Genomic DNA, 16,851 nt, shown 5'->3' on the forward strand with positions numbered 1-16,851 from the left:
GGGAGACTTGATGTGTGAGCACTTCAAGATATTCCCCTCAGGGGATGGAGCTGCTCTGGGAAGAGCAGAAGGTTTCAAGTTCCCTCCCTGCCTTCTCCAAGATAGGGCTGAGAGAGATTCCTGCCTGCAAACTTGGAGAAGCCGCTGCCAGTCTGTGAAGACAATACTGAGCTAGATAGACCAATGGTCTGACTCAGTATATGGCAGTTTCCTATGTTCCTATGTTTTGACAAAGTTCCCCACCGAAGGCTTTTGAGTAAACTTAGCAGTCATGAGATAAGGGGACAGATTCATGTGTGGATTGGTAACTGGTTGAAGGACAGGAAACAGAGGGTAGGAATAGATGGACAGTTTTCACAATGGAGGGAAATAAAGAAGTGAGTTCCTCCAAGGATGTGTACTGGGACCAGTGCACTTATTTATAAATGATCTAAAAGTTGGGGTAAGCAGCAAAGTGACCAGATTTTCAGAGGACACTAAATTATTTAGGATAGTAAAATCCAAAACAGATTGTGAGGAGCTCCAAAAGGATCTCTCCAAACTGAGTGGGCAACAAAATGGCAAAATGCAGTGCAATATACGCAAGTGTAAGGTGATGCATATTGGGGCAAAAAACCCAACTTCACATATACACTAATGGGGTTGGAGCTTTCAGTGACTGACCAGGAGAGAGATCTTGGAGTTGTGGTGGACAGCTTGCAGCTGTGAAAAAGGCAAATTCCATGCTAGGGCTCATTAGGAAGGGGATTGAAAATAAAAAATGTTAATATTATGATGCCCTTATACAAATCCATGGTGTGGCCACATTTGAAGTACTGCATATAGTTTTGGTCACTGTATCTTAAGAAGAATATTGTAGAACTAGATAAGGTGCAGAAGAAGGCAACCAAGATGATCTGGCCTGGAGTACTGTCTTTATGAGGCGAGGCTACAGCATCTGGGGCTTTTTAGTTTGGAAACATGATAGAGATGTACAAAATTATGCATAGAGTAGAGAGAGTGGACAGAAGTAAATTTTTCTCCCTCCCTCACAACCCTAGAACCAGGGGTCATTCCATGAAACGGAAAACCAGGAAATTTAGGACCAACAAAAGGAAGTACTTTTTTACACAGCGCATCATCCATGGAATTCTCTGCTGTGGGATGTGAAGATGGCCCCTAGCTTGGTTGGCTTTAAAAGAAGCTTGGACAAATTCTTGAAAGACAGGAATATCAATGTTACTAGTCTGGTGGCTATAGGCCACCTCCAGTCTCAGAGGCAAGATGCTTCTAAATACCAGTTGCAGGGGAGCAGCTGCAATAGAGAGGGCAAACCCTTACTTCTTGCTTGTGGGTTTCTCAGAGGCATCTTGTGGGGCACTGTGTGAAACCTGATGCTGGAGTAGATAGGCCTTGTGCCTGATCCAGCAGGGCTATTCTTATGTTCTTACAGCACATACAGGCACAAACATAAGCAAGGCTTGACATCAACATAGCATGGATTACAAAGGGCAATCTATGGAAAGTAGCTTTGTTGTATGTACTTAAAAACTGTAAACTTTGCTAACTGGGCAAAGAGGCACCTTTTACCGTGGTGATTCTCCTTATTTAGCAGGGGGAGAGTAACTGGCCCTATCCATCCCCAGCACTGTACTTCCAGTGACTGTTGCTGGTGTTTATCTTATCTTTCTTTTTAGAATGTGAGCCCTTTGGGGACAGGGATCCATCTTATTTGTTTGTTATTTCTCTGTGTAAACCGCCCTGAGCCATTTTTGGAAGGGCGGTATAGAAATCAAATTAATAATAATATTAATAATAATTAATTAATAAACAAGGAGTCAAGTGAGGAAACACCTCGGCAACCCGAATCTGGATCTCCTCTTTTTTTTAAACCCTAAAATCTCTTATGACTATACAAAACCATGACTAAGCTAAACTTCATTGCATCAGCATTCCATTAAGAGCGCTTTCTTAGTGCACAGCTTCTTGTCACCTACAAATTTGTTTGCTGCTTCTTTGATCTATTGTTACTTTAATTTAGATATATAATTAAAACCTTTTATTTAGATTGTAATCCCCCTATTAATCCCCCCAAGTCCGCCCCTCATCATGGTGGTGGGGTGTTCCTGGGAGGGATGAGCGAAGTACACCGGGAGGTATACTCCCAGTAGGGTAGAACTGTGCACGGAATCAGCGGGGGTCTCCCTTTAAGAGCAGGGGGGATTGCACTTACCCCTCCTGCCGCTTTTCTCCCGCCAGTGCTCTGTTTTTTGGCAATGATTTTTTGGCGGCAGCATTCCTCCCTTCCCCCCGCTGCCCCTGATGTTTGCCGGAAATAGCAGAAGTAGCAATCGTGTGTGCAACCGCTGCCCCACACGCATGCCCCACCACACATGTTGCACGTTGTGCGTGGCAGCAGGCGCATGCGTGATTGCTACTACCGCTATTCTTATGTCATCTGTAAAGACCTTGAGGATGGAAATAGACACGGAAAAACAAGGGAAGTTTTCCAAAAGATCTCTGAACTCAGAGGGAGGTTCCAACCTCAAATTGGTATGTTAAGGGATGCCAAAGGACAGATAGTAACTGATTCAGAGAAGATCAAACAGATGGAAGGAGTATACTGAAAAACTGTACAGCAGGGACGTCAACGTCCAAGATTCTCTAGAAGATATTCCCTACTTGCAAGAACCTCTAGTATGGGAAGATGAAGTTAGATCAGCACTCCGGTCATTACCAAGTCAGAAGATTACAGGAATTGATGGAATAGCTACAGAGAAATATGGCAGGCAACAGAAGAAGAATCAGTCATCTAACCAAACTATGCCAGCAATTTTGGAGAATGTCACAATGGCCAACAGATTGTAAGAGGTCAGTCTACATACCCATACCAAAGAAAGGAGACTTAACAGATTGCGCAAACCATCTCACAATATCCTTAATTTCACATGCTAGGAAAAGAATGCTCAGGATCATCCAATGCAGATTACAGCCCTACTAGAAAGAGAAAGAGAAATACTGGATGTTCAAGCTGGTTTCAGAAAAGGCCGAGGAACAAGAGACATCATTGCTGATGCACGATGGATAATTGAGAAAGCCAAAGAATACGAAAAGAAGTCCATAATCTATATAGCACCTAGAAAATTGTAGGTGCTTTATAATAATAATAATAATAATAATAATAATTAAATCCATTAAATGGATTTCAGGTCGAAGGGTGGAGAAAATCCTCTGCCTGAGAGGTGCTGTCAGTCAGAATAGATAAAGCTGATCTGGATGAACCAGTGGCTGGATTTAGTATAAGGCAGTTTCATATGTATACTCCTGTGATTTGGGACTTATTGGGATTTAGGATGTAGGAGCTTTTCAGTCACAATGGCTGACAGCAGGAGCAATGTGACTCTCAGGGACATAGTTCTGGAAGGCAGAGAGCACTTCTGGAGGCAGGGGAGATTAGCCAAAATCATCCCCCTTCCTCATGTGTGTGCTCTGGTGCTTGGGAAGCCTCTGGGCTGCATCCTCAGAATGCTGCTCTGGATACCAGCCAATGTTCTCCTATTGACTTGGTGGTAATCAGATTCTGGCGTTGCTTACTACGCAGTTTTTTGGGGAAGGCCCACACAGTCACTTAGATTCCATCCCACACATCTTGCATCCTCCCATTCCTGACCTCATTCTTTCTTCAGGTGTTTCTGCCTCTCTTCAAGGAGTCAATGCCTTTTGGTGTTTTCAGGTCAGTTTCCCATGGTCTGTCTCCCATGCAACTTCCTAGCTATTTGAGATTGTTTCAGCATCCCCTGTTCCTTTTGGACTGCCTCGGCTATCCCACAGCATCTGCTGGTTTTGGCCTAAACAAACAAAAGTGGGAGAGTTGTCTTTCTCTCTTTTTGCTTGCTTTCTTTAATTCAGAAGTCCAAAACCCTGAGTCCTCAGCCTTAACAAGGAGGGACAAATATCCTGGGGCCCCTGAGGGAGAGGGAGATTCCAGCTGGCTGATGGCTCATTCTTCTGTGGCAAAGATATAGTGGGCAGGTGAAGAAGCAAGGGGCCCAAACCCATCCTCACTTTTTGTCCTAGGGCCCACTACAACCTTGTTTCACCTCTGACATTAGGCTAGATGGAACAACAGTCTGAACAATAGGCAGTTTTTGGTGGATGGGCATGGTACAGCACACACACTATATCCTTTTGCAATCAGTAAGCCCCAAGTTCAGTCTCTGGCACCTCCTGGTAGGACTGGGAGAAGGCTGAGAAGGTGCACCAGTGGTTTGATTCAGTATAAAGCACCTTCCTACACAAGGAGGGCCAATGATATAATTATGGTGAGACCTGTACATTTAGGAACATAGGAAACTGCCATATACTGAGTCAGACCGTTGGTCTATCTAGCTCAGTATTGTCTTCACAGACTGGCAGTGGCTTCTCCAAGGTTGCAGGAAGGAATCTCTCTCAGCCCTATCTTGGAGAAACCAGGAAGGGAACTTGGAACCTTCTGCTCTTCCCAGAGCGGCTTCATCCCCTGAGGGGAATATCTTGCAGTGCTCACACATCAAGTCTCCCATTCATATGCAACCAGGGCAGACCCTGCTTAGCTATGGGGACAAGTCATGCTTGCTACCACAATACCAGCTCTTAACTCAATCATAAAACAAATATTCAAATTGGTAGGTGCCACAGATGTTCAATTTTTTTTGCTGATCCTGATGGTATTTAAAAGCAGATATTGTCAAAATATCCAGGTTCATGTTTCCTCTCTTTTCTAGTTGACTATCATTCCAGTTCAGTACACCCTGGCCCTTCTGTTCCTTGTTTGTGACCAGAGCCTGCATCATCCTATTGCATTGGCTGATCTATCAATGATAGCCTGATTATAATGTTCGTGCTTGGATTAATGTCATGTAAAAAGGCAATTTGGGGTGTGTACCATTCCAGCCATATGATCTTATGATCTAATCTTCCTAATGCTTTTTAAAAATTGAATCGGGAAACCCTAGTGCCAATATCTTGTCCCTCATCTCCTAACCATGATAAGAAAATTGGGAGTGTACTGCCAGCTCACAGGCTCTCTCCTTTCCTGTCCTACATGAATTGCCACATCTCTTCCAGGGTTTGCTTTAATGTGCATCATTAAATTTGCATACCAATGGTTAACACTTACTAGTCACACATCCAGGGTTGCCAAACCCATCAGGCCCTGGTTTCACATTATGGTTATGTGGCAAAACTTGTTTATCCATGGTTAGAACTGGGGTACACATAACACTGCATTATTGTAACCATGGAAAGGAAGAAGAAATTTTCATGGAAGAGGGGAGGAGGAGACAGCCTGTGACATGCTCTCACACTTTCCTAACCCTGGTGAGGTGATCAGGAATATTATATCTGCATGTGGTCGCTAAGAGTTGACAGCATTTAATCAATCAACGAATCAATCAATGCGATCTTAGATTCAGACTCAACCTCTTAACTGCAAGATTTGGATAGTAATAATTCTGATCTAAGTTGTTGTAAGGGTTACAGAGGTAATTACCATGTGCCATGCTCTGAGCACTCAAAAATGATTACATATATGCTAAGTATCATTGTTGTTGCTATTTCTTTTGGAATCCTGAAAGCAGGATAGTCTCACAATGAAGGCTGCTTCACACACGATACATTCCTAGTCTGTAGTGACGCTTAGGAAAGTGACACTTTCCAGTCAGTGTGGTGCAGGACACAGGTTGCTGTGCCAGACTGACTTGCTCTGAGTCCAGCTTTGGAGCTGACTTGCCCCATAATGCAACAAGAAGGACATATTCCTCCTGGTGCAGAGGGAATTGAGTCAACTCCAAAAGTAGGGCATTTAAACTCCTCACTTTTGGAGCTGACTTGCTCCCTTATGTAGCAGGAGGGATGTGAGGGGTTGCTACGAGTCTCATAGCACATAACAGGGGAAGGAAGCAGAAATAAACAAATTTTTAAAATTGCATAACTGCTTTGCTGCTGTAGCAATTTTTAAAAAACAAAATGTCTGTGTTGGGGACAGTGTGCCCCATTTTTTCTATAAGTGTGCCTCTGAATGAGAAAGGTTGGAAACACTCACTTAGGAGACCAGTAAGAGGGCAGTTTCCTTGACTGCCAAATGCACTTTAGGAGCATTTCCAGACAGCGGGCTTAAATATGGGAGAGGAGTATCCTAGAGCGAATCTTAGCCATCCCAAAAAATCTTAGCGAATCTTAGCTATCCCAAAAAAAACGACACAAAAAGTGGATTTGTTTTTTAATCCCAGGCATAAATTGGACGATATGTGAATAAAATTCCCAATATGTAGGGAAACACCCAAATCATGTACTGAATACTCTCTGGTATATCGCCCAGACTTTAGGGTAAATCTGGCCGATATGTGAATGCACACACACCCACTGGGGGCGGCAGTGAAGCAAACTAAAGTTGCCTTCTGGGAAAGCTCCTGGCAGCAGAGTGTTGAGGAGGAAGGCCATAATCTCAAGAAAATTAAGGGGACTTGTATACCTACCAGTGCAATTAATTAAATTTAGCCTTCAGTTTAAGCTCGTAAATCCCTTTAATTTCTATTTAGACATTCCTTGTATTGTTTTCCCAATTATTTGCAAGATAAGGAGCTTTTGAGATCTGATGTGCCTCTTACCAAGTCACACCCACTTTAGTGAGTGGCACCCACAACAAACACCAGTTTGTAATTATCTGTCCTGAGCTAGTTAAGCAGCTGCTTGCAAAATAATGGCTTTTGCTCCAGTTTGCTGCAGGTTCTGTGCAATTTTGGCTAACCTCCAGAAAGCATGGCATTTAGGAGCTTGTGACTGCAGTTCTTATGTACCAAGGTTAAAAATGAGGCTTTCTGTAGTGTCCGTTTTCATAATGCATTGTGGAGATTGGTACATTCTTCTTGTAAATAGTTCTCCCAAAAGCCTAGTCCCAGCATGTGGCCTGAAGGGGATGGAGCCATAACTCAGTGGTAGAGCATATGCAAGCAGAAGGTTCCAGGTTCAATCCTCAGCACCTTTCCAGCTAGGGAATACTCTGGTCTGAAATGCTGGAAAGCTGCACCACAAAGTACAGCAGCCTTGGGGCCTGGAGTATATCCAGATTGGGGCGTGGATGGGCTGCAGACCGGGAGCAACATATACTTTGCCTTGAGTTCCATTATGAAAAAAGGCAAGATCCAAATGTAATAAACAAATGCATATCTGCATCTGACACTCAGTTGTGTGGCATTTCTTTCTGACATTCTGCTTTTGTCAGTCTACAAATGCAGCCACACAGAAAGCAGCCTAGAGCAGAAGGCTGGAGTGAGATGGGCTGGCGTAGGGTTCTTAACCCTAAGCCCTTGGGCTGTTAAAAATTGGCTCCTCCCTTCAAACTGCTTTTTGCTCCTTAAAAGAAAACCCACAGGTAATTGTAGCTTCCCCCCACTCCCACTTGCAGAACAAAAAGCAGTGTGAGAGAGACTGATTGATTAAGAACATAAGAACAGCCCTGCTGGATCAGGCCCAAGGCCCATCTAGTCCAGCATCCTTTCACACAGTGGCCCACCAGATGCCGCTGGAAGCCACAGGCAGGAGTTGAGGGCATGCCCTCTCTCCTGCTGTTACTCCCCTGCAACTGGTACTCTTGACTGATTGGGAGAATGACCAGTAGATCTCAGGAACCTGATGTGGGAACTGGACGTGGGCAGTTCAGATGTCAGGCCAGCTGAGAGAGCACACTCTCTGTTTCCCACAGTTCTCCAGCAGGTTCCTGGCTTTGGGACTTTCCAGTGGTTATGTGAAGCTACCTGTAGTTTGGTCCTTGGAGCAAGGCTGGCCTTAGGAGAAATAGTGCCCTGGGTGTGAGAAGTACCTTTAGCTTCTCCTATGGTAACTAATGGAAGTTTCTATTCAAACAGCCTGTAAAGTAAAGTTGTGTCGTCGAGTCAGCGTCGACTCCTGGCGACCACAGAGGCCTGTGGTTTTTATTTGGTATAATACAAGGGGTGGGTTACCATTGCTTCCTCCTGCACAGTATGAGATGATGCTTTTCAGCATCTTTCTATATCGCTGCTGCCCAATATAAGTGTTTCCCATAGTCTGAGAAACATGCCAGCGAGGATTCGAACTGGCAGCCTCGTGCTCCCTAGGCAAGTTACTTCCCCGCTGTGCCATTAGGTGTAGGACTTGGAATGAAAGGTTAAAGACACTGCTGTTTTTTTCACTAGCTCACTGCAGAAAGTACACTCAGCGGCAGTGAGCCGCTTGGTGCCCCCTTCAGGTAGCTACCTTGGGCAACCACCCGGCTCACTCACCCCTAAGGCTTGCCCTGCCTAAGACATTTATGATGTGCCAGCAAAATGCCCATTAAATGGTAGGAATATGGAAATGTGACAATCGTTGCTGCTATTTAGTACACTTTATATATCTCTTTTTATCATTTTCATTTTTTAAAATGGTGAACAGGAAGCCCAGTGTCCTGGAAAAGAAAGAAATGAAGGAGAATAGAATCAAACTAGCCGTGACTAAAAAACACCTTGCTGAGATGTACTGCATCCTTATCCTGGGACTGGGAATGGCTGAGCAGCATCACATGGCTTGTGGAAAGTAAGGAACGGGCTACGTTCAGAACATTGTCTCTCTGGGGTAATGCCATTCCCAAGTGAGTGTCATGGTGCTTGCTTGGCATAGCAAAAGGCTAAGGTGAACAGTGGCTTCTGGATGGGTAACTGAGACCACAATGGCCATTTGAGAATTTTTGATTGTAACTCAGGGGAGACCTCTGTCCTGCTCTTATGCATGTTTATGTGGAAGCAAGTCCCACTGAGTTCAGTGGGGCTTATTCCCAAGTAAGAGTGTGCATCACTTCCATGTTAATAAGCGTAAAAGAGGTCTGTTGTAAGACTGCAGTCCTAATGGCACCTACTAGAGTTAATTTGGTTACTTGTGCATTTGCCCTAATATTTGAAATTGCCATCATTTGTTCAGGAAGGTCAAATTATGAAGATTGACCTTGGCCGCTGCTTACCAACTCATGGCTAGTTCCGGCCCACCGGGCTATGCACCTCTGCTCTAGCCTAAAGATTTGTTAGAAGCAGTAACATTAAAGTGATTGTCCTTGTCATATTTGAATGTTAAAAAGTGCACTGAACTGTCAGGTCTGACTTGGCCAGTGAGTTTGCCAAGCTATTGTGCTTGTAAAATTCAGGGTGCAATCCTATGTTTGCTTACTTGAGGAGCTTACTTACTTACTACTGTAAGTTCCTCAGCTCAGAAAGTTGAAACTCCTCTGAGTCCAGCTTCTGAGTAAGTAGCTTAGGCATGCACAGTAAGCTACCTAGCCTGCAGACCAGCTGTGAAAAGTTCTGTTTTTACCTTGCATCTCATTTCTTGCAAATCATGTCATGCTTATTCTGATTGATCAGTGATCTTCAGCTTTTTGGATGTTGCAAACAAGTCCAGAAGAGGGGAGGCAGTGGATAAGCTCCTGGGCTGACTTTTCCCATCTTGCTGCTGCTGCTTCCCTACAAGACCTTTGTTGCAAGGACTCTGTTGCTGTATTCCTGCTATCTTGTTCCTGGTATTTGTTTTGCTTTGCTTTTAGCAGGCTGCTGCTGCTGCTGCTGCTGCTGATAACCCTCAGCTTGTTTCAGTGTTGAGTTTCTTCCAGAAGGGCTGGTTGGCTGGTTGCCCACCCCACCTCCTTGTCTTGGACTACTAAAGACAGCTGTGGCCAAAGCCAGCCACCAAAGGGGGTTGGGGTTAGGTGGCTAAGTCTTTGGTGGTGGGACTGAACACTGGGAGCAGTGGCATTCTTTTGAAAGACTTGTGGCTGGTTTGGGGACTGCCTCTCCTTTGGCTGAAAGATGTGTCTCAACGTAGTCTATACTGAGTATGTGTCTTTGAGTCTTGGAACCAGGGATAGATTAAGACTTCTGTGATAGGTACACCATCACCTCACTGCCCAACAGAATCCCTTACCGAGCTGTTAGATTTGGTTGCAGAGTTAGCATGGAGATGCCCGGGTTGATGGTGGTGGGTGACTTCAATGTCCACGTTAGGAGCAGCTCAGGAGTTCATAGTGGCCACAACTGAGGGCCTTTCCCAAGTGGTCTCAAGTCCAACACATGTTGCTGATCACACACTCAATTTGGGACACCTATAATTTCCCCACTGTCATGGAAGAAACACCTGCCTTCACCTAGTGAACACCTGAGCCTTCACCTAGTGAAGGTTCAGTTTGCAGCCGCTAGTCACCTCTGCAGGGGTGAAGGGTCTATTAGGATGGTCTGTCCATGGAGGCTATTGGATCCAATAGGATTCTAAAAAACCTTGGAGGGTTTTAATGTTGGCTCTGCCAGTGATCTTAAGAACATAAGAATAGCCCTGCAGGATCAGGCACAAGGCCCATCTAGGCCAGCATCCTGTTTCACACAGTGGCCCACCACATGATTCTGGGGAGCCCACAGGCAAGAGGTATGTGCATGCCCTCCCTCCTGCTGTTGCTCCCCTGCAACTGGTATTGAGAGGCATTGTGCTTCTGAGGCTGGAGGTGGCCCACAGCCACCAGACTAGTAGCCATTGATAGACCTGTCCACCATGAAATTGTCTAAGCCCCTTTTAAAGCCATCCAAGTTGGTGGCCATCACCCCATCCCATAGCAAAGAATTCCATAGATTAATTATGAGCTGTGTGAAAAAGTACTTCTTGACGGTCCTAAATTTCCCAATCTCCAGTTTCATGGGGTGACCACTGGTTCTAGTGTTGTGAGAGAGGGAGAAAAATTTCTCTCTGCCCACCCTCTCCACTCCATGCATAATTTTATACACCTTAATCATGTCTCCACTTAGTCAAATCTTTTCCAAAGTAAAGAGCCCCAGATGTTGTAGCCTTGCCTCATAAGGAAGCTATTTCAGGCCCTTGATAATCTTGGTTGCCCTCTTCTGCACCTTGTCCAGTTCTACAATATTCTTCTTAAGATATGGTGACCAAAACTGTATGCAGTACTCCAGATGTGGCCGCACCATAGATTTGTATAAGGACATTATAAGAGCATTTTTATTTTAAATCCCATTCCTAATGATTCCTAGCATGGAATTTGCCTTTTTCACAGCTGCCGCACACTGAGTTGACACTTACAGTGAGCTGCTCACCACGACCCCAAGTTATCTCTCCTGGACAGTCACCGACAGCTCAGATCCCATCAGCATATATGTGAAGTTGGGGTTTTTTTTTGCCCCAGTGTGCATCACTCTACACTTGCTTACACGGAACCACATTTGCCATTTTGTCGCCCACTTCCCCAGTCTGGAGAGATCCTTTTGGAGCTCCTCACAATCTGTTTTGGATTTAATTACCTTACATAGTTTAGTGTCATCTGCAAATTTGGCCACTTTGCTGCTTACCCCAATTTCTAGATGGTTTATGAACAAGTTAAAGAGCACTGGTCCCAGTACCAATCCCTGGGGGACCCCACTTCCTACCTCCAGCCATTGTGAAAACTGTCCATTTATTCCTACTCTCTGTTTCCTGTTCTTCAACCAGTTACCAATCCACACATGAACCTGTCCCCTTATTCCATGTCTGCTAAGTTTATTCAAGAGCTTTTGGCGGGGAACTTTATCAAAAGCTTTTTGGAAGTCCAAGTATACTATGTCAACCAGATCACCATTATCCACATGCCTGTTGACACTCTCAAAGAACTCCAAAAGGTTAATGAGGGAAGACTTTTCCTTGCAGAAACTATGCTGGTTCTCCTTCAGCAAGGCCTTTTCCCAGTGGTGGAGGGAGGCTGGTGACAGCCCATGTTCGGCCACTGTTACAGCCCATTGGCCCCACCCCATGCATCTTACATCAGATGCAGAAGGTTGGCTAGCCGCCACCCCCTGCGTCTGACGTCAGACACAGGGTCGAGGTCTCCTTCCCAAACAGGGCCACACAGCCCCATTTGGGAGAGAAATCGGCCCCACTGTGTTGGCAGCAAGGCCAAGAGCGGCTCTCCCTGCCTTTAAAAGGCAGGGAGAGTCACTCTGGCCATGCTGCCAACATAGCGTGGGCTGATTTCGGTCCCAAATGGGGCTGCACAGCTCCATTTGGGAGCAAAATAACGCCCCCCAGTTTGGTAGTGGGCAGTATACACATATGGTTAAATAAAGTCTCTGAGGTATTTCGAGAATGTAAACATGTTTTGATGTTGAAAACGGATCTGTTCAAAGCTTTTGTGCAAGTGCCAAGAGTGATTTTACTCCATGTACAGACACTGTACACACACTGAGTTGGAAGACTACTCTGTGAAGAGCAGACACAGCTAAGAAGGTGAGCAAGCTTTTCTAAACATTTAGCCTTTTCCCCTTCAAACAAACTAACAGGAAGAGGGGAGATTTTCAGGGGCTATTTCTCTTTAAGGGGTAGGTCTTAATCTCTCTCTCTGTCTCTCTCTCTCTGTTATTTGCTAGGGTTAGAATTTCCCAGGGCTAGGATTTGCTAGGGCTACCAAACTCCAGTGTTTTACTTTGTTGTGCCTGCCTGGAGGGGGTGGAGTCAGCTAGGGCTGGGAGAGGCCCCACATTCCTTTGACTCACATCCTGTGTCTCATTGGAAGGCTACTCTACATAAGAGGTGACGGCCCGAGAGCATAGCGAACAGGAATAGCAAACAGGATGTAGGAGTTTTGCAGGAGTTTAGTGGGATGTGTGCAGGTGAGCCTTGAACAAGCCCCTGTGGTCACAAGGAGCCTGGTGGAGAAGAGAAGAATGTAAGTACAAATCCCTCCCTCGTGTCCCTCACATTCTTGGGAAAAGCTGGTTGGACAGTTAAATAGCTGACCATTACAGCTGATACCTATCCTTCTGATAAACTACCTAGTAAACAGATAATAAACTACTTCTAATAAACTATTTCTAAATACTGTAAACAGCCAACAAAAACAGTATGAAGATAGAAAGTCAGCAGGGGAAGGGGCACTTCCCAGTGTATTGCACAGGGTGTCACATGTATGACTATTTGCCCCATGGGCAGAAGTCATGGGTGTGTGCTCGGTGCAAGGAGCTCCTGGCCCTCAGGGAACACATTTGTTCTCTTGAGACCAAGGTGGCGGATCTGGAGAAGCTCAGAAAGACAGAGAGGCATGTGGATGAGACCTTCAGGGATGTGATAGAGGCATCCCACTCCAGAGCTTGTAGCTCCTCTGCTGTCAGGGAGAATGAAGGTCTTGGGTAAGGAGGACACTGGTCTGAGGAAGAGGGAAATGCTCCTTTAGAAGGGACCCCTTCCATGGATGATGAGCCCATATCCTCTTGCATGGGGGATACTCCTCTGGGGAGTGGGGGCCTCCTTGTAGTGGGTGATTCGATCATTAGAGATATAGAGAGATGGGTTTGTGACCCGCTTGTTGACTGCACGGTGACTTGCCTGCCTGTTGCGTAGGTTGCAGACAGCACGCAGCATCTAGACAGGCTCTTAGGCAGTGCTGGGGAGGAGACACCTGTCGTGGTGCACGTTGGCACCAACGATGTGGGGAAATGTTGTCGGGAGGTCCTGGAAGCTAAGTGTAGGCTGATAGGTAGCATTTTGAAGTCCAGGACCCCCAAGGTAGCATTCTCAGAAATGTGACCTGTTCCATGCGCAGGTACAGTGAGACAGGCAGAGCTGAGGGGTTTCAATGCGTGGATGAGACGTTGGTGCCGGGAGGAGGGGTTTAGATTTGTTAGGCACTGGGATACATTTTGGGGAAAGCAAGGCCTGTACAAAAGGGACGGGCTGCACTTGAACCAAGATGGAACCAGACTGCTGGCACTTAAAATCAAAAAAGGTTGCAGAGCAGCTTTTAAAATGACGCCTGGGGAACAGCCAATGGGAGCTGGGCAGTATCCCGTTTGGCAAAAGTCATACCTTAAACTGTGTGGGTACAAAGGATTCAGAAAAAAGAGAAGGGGACAGAGCAGAACCTCATAAAGAGCAGATTGGAGCCTGTGCCAGCTGGTCAAAGAGTCAAAAGAATAGCACACATCAGGTGGGAGATTCAGCGTATAGGTGCTTATATGCTAATGCCAGAAACTTCCGAGCCAAGATGGGTGAGCTGGAGTGCTTGGTTGCTAATGCAGAAATAGATATAGTGGGCATAACAGAAACATGGTGGGACAGTGAGAACCAGTGGGACACTGTTCTCCCCGAGTATAAACTCTATAGAAAGGACAGAGAGGGGCGCCTTGGAGGAGGGGTAGCACTGTATGTTAAAGAAGGGATAGAATCTAACAAGCTGGAAAACCTCGGTGGACTGGAGTCCTCCACAGAAACCCTGTGGGTGACAATACAAGGCCTGAAAGGGAACGTACTACTGGGGACGTGCTATCGCCCTCCGGATCAAAACGCTGACAGTGACTGGGAGATGCAGGAGGAAATCAGGGAAGCGTCAAGGAGAGGCAGGGCTGTAATTATGGGTGATTTCAATTACCCACACATAGACTAGGTACCTTCACAGTCAGGTTAGGACAAAGAGGTCAAATTTCTAGATATGCTAAATGACTGTGCCCTAGAACAGTTGGTCTTGGAACCAACCAGAGAGAAGGCGACCTTGGACCTAATTCTGAGTGGCACCCAGGACCTGGTGCGTGATGTCAGTGTCATCGACCCTTTAGGGAACAGTGACCATAGTGCCATCAAATTCAGCATACATACAGGGAGAGATTCACCAAGGACGTCTAACACGGACATTTTGAATTTCAGAAGAGGAAACTTCTCCAAAATGAGGAGTATGGTGAAAAGAAAGCTGAAAGGGAAAATCAGGAGAGTCACTTTGCTCCAGAGTGCACGGCGTTTACCAAAGCCACAGTACTAGAAACCCAGTTAGATTGTATACCCAAAAGGAGGAAAGGTTCCACTAAGTCCAGGAGGATGCCAGCATGGCTAACGGGTACCATCAAGGAAGCCATAAAAAGGAAGAAGACTTCCTTCCGAAATTGGAAGGCCTGTCCAAATGAAGAGTACAGAAAGGAACACAAACTCTGGCAAAAGAAATGCAAGGTGACAATAAGGGAGTCAAAAAGAGAGTTTGAGGAACATTTAGCCAAAAGTATCAAGGGGAATAAAAAAAACTTCTTTAAGTACATCAGAAGCAGGAAACCTGCCAGGGAGGCGGTTGGACCATTAGACAACGAGGGAGTGAAAAGGAACATAGGAAGCTGCCATATACCGAGTCAGACCATTGGTCTATCTAGCTCAGTATTGTCTTCACAGACTGGCAGCGGCTTATCCAAGGCTGCAGGCAGGAATCTCACTCAGCCTTATATTGGATATGCCAGAGAGGGAACTTGAAACCTTCTGCTCTTCCCAGAGCATTATTAAGGAGGATATGGAAGTTGCAGAGAAGCTGAATCAGTTCTTTGAGTCTGTCTTCACGGCAGAGGATATTGAGTATATACCTGTTCCTGAACCAGGCTCTTTAGGAATGGAGGCTAGAGAGCTGAGTCAGATAGAAGTGACAAGAGATGATGTTCTAAACTGCCTGGAAAAACTGAAAGCTAACAAATCACTAGGGCCGGATGGCATCCATCCAAGAGTCGTCAAAGAACTCAAATGTGAAATTGCGACCTCCTTGCTAAAATATATAACTTATCCCTGAAATCGGGCTGTGTACCAGAGGACTGGAGAGTAGCAAATGTAACACCAATTTTCAAAAAGGGGTCCAGGGGCGATCCATGAAATTACAGGCTGGTTAGCCTAACGTCCGTTCCAGGCAAATTGATGGAAAGCATCCTCAAGGATAAAATTGTAAAGCACCTAGAAGAAACGGCCCTGCTGGGAGTGAACCAGCATGGCTTCCGCAAAGGTAAATCTTGCCTCATCAACCTTTTGGAGTTCTTTGAGAATGTCAACAAGTGTGTAGATCGAGATGATCCAGTTGACATAGTATACCTGGACTTCCAAAAAGCTTTTGACAAAGTTCCTCGTCAAAGATTCCTGAGGAAACTTAGTGGTCATGGGATAAGGGGACAAGTACATGTGTGGATTGCTAACTGGCTGAAAGACAGGAAACAGTGGGTAGGTATAAATGGAGAGTTTTCACAATGGAGGGAAAGAAGAAATGGGGTCACCCAGGGATCTGTACTGAGACCAGTGCTTTTTAATTGATTCATAAATGATCTAGAAGCAGGAGTAAGCAGCGAGGTGGCCAAATTTGCAGATGATACCAAACTCTTTCAGGTAGTGAAATCCAAAACAGATTGTGAGGAGCTCCAAAAGGATCTCTCCACACCGGGGGAGTGGGCGACAAAATGGCAAATGCGCTTCAATGTCAGCAAGTGTAAGGTGATGCACATTGGGACAAAAAACCCCAACTTCAAATATATATTGATGGGATCTGAGCTGTCGGTGACTGACCAGGAGAGGGATCTTGGGGTCGTGGTGGACAGCTCGTTGAAAGTGTTGACTCAGTGTGCGGCAGCTGTGTAAAAGGCCAGTTCCATGCTAGGGATCATTAGGAAGGGGATTTAAAATAAAACTGCTAATATTTTAATGCCCTTATGCAAAACTATGGTGTGACCACACTTGGAGTACTGCATACAATTCTGGTCACCACATCTTAAAAAGGACATTGTAGAACTGGAAAAGGTACAGAAAAGGGCAACCAAGATGATCAGGGGCCTAGAGCACCTTTCTTATGAGGCAAGACTACACCACCTGGGGCTTTTTAGTTTAGAAAAAGACGACTGCGGGGAGACATGATAGAGGTCTATACAATCATGCATGGTGTGGAAAAAGTGGAGAGAAAGAAATTCTTTTCCCTCTCACACAACACTAGAACCAGGGGTCACTCCATGAAATTGATTGCCAGGAGGTCTAGGACCATCAAACGGAAGTACTCTTTCACACAACGTGTGATCCACTTGT

At 45.5% G+C, this 16,851-nt stretch overlaps 1 protein-coding gene across 3 annotated transcripts in view; it reads left to right on the forward strand.

Annotated features, from left to right (window-relative positions):
- Positions 1 to 16,851, forward strand: part of PPP1R36 (protein phosphatase 1 regulatory subunit 36) — a 67,220-nt gene that overhangs the window by 15,203 nt on the left and 35,166 nt on the right. For 2 of the 3 annotated variants that reach the window (XM_053278075.1, XM_053278093.1), the window contains exon 7: positions 8,431 to 8,571. The exons of the other annotated variant lie outside the window; for it this stretch is intronic. In XM_053278075.1, the coding sequence (XP_053134050.1) occupies positions 8,431 to 8,571 (141 nt within the window). The remainder of the gene's footprint in view (positions 1 to 8,430; positions 8,572 to 16,851) is intronic. 3 annotated transcript variants of the gene reach the window in all.

Source organism: Hemicordylus capensis, chromosome 1 (genome assembly GCF_027244095.1).
Source record: "Hemicordylus capensis ecotype Gifberg chromosome 1, rHemCap1.1.pri, whole genome shotgun sequence".
Taxonomy (NCBI): domain Eukaryota; kingdom Metazoa; phylum Chordata; class Lepidosauria; order Squamata; family Cordylidae; genus Hemicordylus; species Hemicordylus capensis.